Source organism: Solanum stenotomum, chromosome 9 (genome assembly GCF_019186545.1).
Source record: "Solanum stenotomum isolate F172 chromosome 9, ASM1918654v1, whole genome shotgun sequence".
NCBI classification, from domain to species: Eukaryota; Viridiplantae; Streptophyta; class Magnoliopsida; order Solanales; family Solanaceae; genus Solanum; species Solanum stenotomum.
Genome location: NC_064290.1, coordinates 55,993,855 through 55,998,669, shown reverse-complemented (window position 1 = coordinate 55,998,669; position 4,815 = coordinate 55,993,855). Strand labels below are relative to the sequence as shown.

General features: G+C 33.3%; 1 protein-coding gene across 1 annotated transcript; it reads left to right on the top strand.

The window, feature by feature from the left end:
- The first annotated feature begins 826 nt into the window (after positions 1-826).
- On the top strand, positions 827-3,572 carry LOC125875507 (heavy metal-associated isoprenylated plant protein 41-like). The gene is made up of 3 exons (XM_049556485.1): positions 827-1,022; positions 1,132-1,330; positions 2,545-3,572. Exons 1-3 carry the CDS (start codon positions 827-829, stop codon positions 3,362-3,364), a joined length of 1,215 nt encoding a protein of 404 aa, XP_049412442.1. The 3' UTR covers positions 3,365-3,572.
- Positions 3,573-4,815: the final 1,243 nt, after the last annotated feature.

Here is a 4,815-nt window from a genome sequence, read left to right as displayed (position 1 = left end):
AATTTAAAAATAGCATTGACATCAAAATTAGTACCATATGCTCTTTTTAACTCGAATGCTTTAGAAAAAAATGTTTCGATATAACTCTTCAAAATTTGGTATGACGAAAAGAAATCAAAGTTAATATCACATGATCCTTTTTTGTTTGAAGGCTTTAGCTAGAAATATTTCACTATAACTCTTTGAAATTTGATTTTGATGAAAAGAAGACCGACATTAATAACATATGACTCCTCTAGCTAGAAGTGGTTCGATATAAGCCTACAAATTTAATTTGACGAAAAGAAATTATTATCACATGCTCCTTTTAATTTGAAGGCTTTAACTAAACTCTTTAAAATTAGATTTTTATGCAAAAAAAATGAAGATGATATCATATAATTTTTAAAATTCGAGACCTCTAACACGAAATGATTCAACACAACCTTATACAATTTGAATAAGAAAAATAACACTACAAATATTTTATTTTTCAAATTTCATACTTGTAAAATAAAAATCACAGTGAACAACAAAAATCAATTTAATATCTTAATTCCATCAATCAAATCAAATAATTGAAAATCTCATAGTACTATTTATTTTCCTTCCAAGACAAGCTTAAAAGACAGACACGATCATTGGATCGTACACCAAAAATCCTGTGATTCCCATTTTACCCATTGATACCACAAGAAGCAAAACTCATATAACCCGTTAAATTTTAATGTCAAATCCGTAATTACACTCAACTTCAGCCCTTTTTACCCAAATTCAATTTTTCTTTTTCTCTTTTTTGGCTACATAAACAGAGCAGAATCAAAAAGAAAAAGAAACTGCACTAGCTATGGCGGAAGTAGAAGAAAACCCAAAAGTGATCAATGAAGAAGACGAAGACGAAGAAGAAGAGAAAATTATTCAGCATTACTCTTCATCTCATCAAATACTCTTAGTGGGTGATGGAGATTTTTCTTTTTCTCTCTGTTTGGCTCAGGTTTTTGGTTCTGCTTCGAACATTGTTGCTTCGTCTTTACAATCATATGGTAACCGTTTTTACTGTATTTCCATTCTGGGTTGTGTTTATTTTGCTTAATCTATGATGGGGTTTTCGCGGAGTTTAATTTTTTTGCCCTTTTTTGTTGTTGTGTGTAGATGACGTGATCAAAATGTACAAGAATGGGAAATCGAACTTGGAAAAGTTGAAATCTTTGGGAGGAACTGTGTTGCACGGTGTGGATGCAACTAAAATACAGCTTCATTTTGATCTTAGTAACCGGAAGTTTGATCGGATTATCTATAATTTTCCTCATGCAGGGTTTCATGGCAGTGAGGATAGTACTCATCTTATACAGTAAGGTTCCCTCTTTTTGTGTTATGCTCTTTAAATTCTGCTTGTATGATGTATGCAGTGTCATCACACAAATGGGGTTTATGTATGTAGTTTTTGTGCGAGGGTTTATTGGAAATAGACTCGATAACTTCTCAAGTTAGGGGTAAGGTTTGTGTATACACTACTCTGTTCAGACCCCACTTGTGGGATTGCATTGGGTTTGTTGTTGTTGTAGGGAGAAAAGGCCCAAAATAGTCACTCATCTTTGGATTAAGACTCAAAGTCATTCTTGAGTTTTTACATGGAGCATTAATAGTCCCTCATGTTTGCAATATTGGTGCGCTTTTGGTCCTCCTTCAAAATTTTGCCTATTTTTTAACATTGATTTTATTCACAAAAAGGATGTTTAACATGGGGAATGAGTTCGGATGTACCCCTTACACCCCTCTAGTTTCACGTCCTGGATGTATGCAACATTTTCCCGTGGGATTGTTGAAATGAAATATACATTTTCAAATTATTTTCATGTTAGAGGAAGGTAGCATGTACAAGAGTAGAAGGTGGAGTTTGTTGCCTAGCGATCAATAAAGTGGATGAAAACTGTGGGAGACCATGATTCAAACTCTTGAAGAGACAAAAGGCTTAGGTATTTTCTTCTCATTTCCCAAGTGTTGGTGGTTAGAATCACCTAACCACACGGTAAAAAAGTCGAGTTGCATTGACATCACCCTTGAAGAAAACGAGTAGAAGGTGGAGGGATAGAGTTGCATTTAGGTTTTAAATTAGTGCCTCTACTCTGCACCCAAACCAAATATACATTTTTGACAGTTTTGTAACAAACAATGAGTGTGGTGTACCATTGTGGATGAGGGTAGGAATGGATGGAGTAGGATGTTTCGGATATCGATGGTGAAGAATCACGGCAATGAGTTAGAGCTTGTCGAGGACTTGTACCCTTAAAAGACAAAGTTGTTTTCTTCAACCCAAGCAAGCAAATATTGTAAAGTGTTTTCATCAACAGAGAGGCCAAACACCTTGTTAGTTGGGACCATCTCTTTATGACCATTCTTTTTTGGCTCATTCAGGCCAATTTTGATCACACTGGGAAGGGAAAAAATTCCGTATGCTGAAAGAATTGGCTTTTATCCTCTAGGCTAGTTTCTTAATTGCCTTTTTTTTTCCCACTGGATTTTGCATTTTCTCAATGTATTGTGTGCCTTTTTGTCTTTGTGCAGAATGCATCAGGATCTTGTGGGACCTTTTTTGGGGAGTGCCAAGAAAATGTTGCGAGTTGATGGTCAAATTCATGTAACACATAAAACGTGTCTTCCATACGGCCGTTGGGATCTTGTTGGACTTGGATCAGGAAACTCCTTGATGTGTATCGAATGTGCTGATTTCAAGATTGAAAATTACCCTGGTTACAACAATAAAAGAGGAGCTGGTTCAAAATGTGATGAGCCTTTTCATTTGGGTGAGTGCAATACCTTCAAGTTTATACCCAACCCATCTCCTAAGAATGTGCCAAGAACAAAACACAAGAAACGCTTTTTACATGCGCCATCTCAGAATCTACAAAACATTCCCAACTCCATAAGTCCTTCGATTTACTCCTTCCAACAGCCACTAAGTTGGATTGACAATAGAAATTCTCCAACTTGTGTCATCAATGGCATGAACGGTTTTCCAAGTTATGCATATCAGAACTTTCAAAAAGTTCCCAACTCCATAAGTCCTCCGATTTACTCATTCCGTCCATCTTATGTGAATGACATGAATGGTTTTCCAAGTCATGTTGGTTTACCTGCAAGGCATGACCCCATAAGTGAACTTTTCAGGATCTTTAAGCCGTATTTCAGTTATATTGAAAAAACATTTGGAAGAGTGGACACTAATGTTGAAGTTTCAGTTCGTCGAGCTCTAGATCATGGTGCTGTGATATTCAGGGACGAGACCGGGAGGCCCCCTGGAGATTACTTGGAAGCTTTGGAAGGGCTTCATTGTTGGAGCCGGTCAAGAATTCAGAAGTTACAACAGAGATTCATCGAAGGCTGATTGAGCAACATGGTATGGGACGTTACCTATAAATTATGTGAATAACTAGATATGCTTATGCAAGTAGTAGTTGTTAATTAACTACTCCTTACTTGGGAGTGCCAAAATAAATGTGTCTCTTAATTATGCTGAAAGATCTTAATCACAAATGAATATTCTGAAGAGCTTGTTTGATAAAGGTTGAATTATGTGCAACAAAGCTTGAAATGCTCTTGAAATTTGATATTTTACTATATATGCTTGATACTAAGTTGCTACTTTTAGGGTCGCTTGGTGTGATGGATAAAGGGAGTTAATTCCGGGATAAATTTTGAGCATCCTTTAATCCTCTGTTTGGTTGCACATCATGGGATAACTTATCCCAAGATTAATAATTAGTTCTGGGATAAGTTATCCCTATCTTTGGGTGGAATAGTAATACCGGGATAACTTATCCCGGTATAAGATAAAATGACAAAAGTGTCCCTTTAAACTCTTTTTATACCTAATTTTTTATATCCATGTAAAATCATATATTATTTTAAATATCATGTATAATAATAGTTATGACCTTCACTACTGATTATTTTTATTATAATAATTCTTCATATTTTAAAAAAAAATTACACTATAAATATAATTTTATTTATGAATTTATTTGACTAATTCTTATGTTATTTATATTTTAATTTAATTTCCTTACTATCGAATTACATATTTTTAATTGTATATTCTTTTAGCCACTTGAAAATTTATATTTTATATATCAATTAAAATGTGAGAGAAAACGGAATGCTACGGTACTAAATACAAGCTTCCCGTGCAGTTTTCTCTAAAATTAGTTTATATTGGTATTCTTTTTAGCTAGATCTTTTGTGTATTTTTTATTTTTTTTATCTTCTTTTCATCTCATGTATGCTAATTTCGGGAAGAATTCTACTGTTAGTTCACATAAATTTTGAAGGAAATAGTAAAATGAAGATAACTTTAGTATTTTACAATTTAAGAATGATACATGTTTAAATGAAGTAACATAAATAATAAATCATTTTGTACTTTAACAAATTTAGATGAAAATTTTGTTCTTAAATACAATTGGTACAATTATGGAAATGCACACACAAAAATATTTAAGCTAAATAAGACAAAAAAATTATTTTTAAGAATAAATAACTACTGCTTGAAAAGAAAATATATATAAAAAAAACTAAATAAATTGAAGGGTAATTTCGCAAACAAACAACTTATTCTTAGAATTTATGTAATGCATATTGTATTGAAAGCAACCAATCAAACGGTCAGTAAGAAATAATCTCAGCATAACTTATCTCATCCTAACTTATCCCATTATAACTTATTTCATCATAACTAATCACATCATAACTTGTATTCAAACCAAACGACCCCTTAGTATTTTGTGTTCTAATACATTCTAATTGTGTTTAGTACTACTTGTGTGTTGTCGAGGGTTT

Excerpts from the sequence above, each read along its gene's own strand:
- LOC125875507 (XM_049556485.1), top strand. The coding sequence starts at position 827 with ATGGCGGAAGTAGAAGAAAACCCAAAAGTGATCAATGAAGAAGACGAA. Across the intron at positions 1,023-1,131 it reads TTCGTCTTTACAATCATATG|ATGACGTGATCAAAATGTAC; the intron begins GTAACCGTTTTT and ends TGTTGTGTGTAG. Across the intron at positions 1,331-2,544 it reads GATAGTACTCATCTTATACA|AATGCATCAGGATCTTGTGG; the intron begins GTAAGGTTCCCT and ends GTCTTTGTGCAG.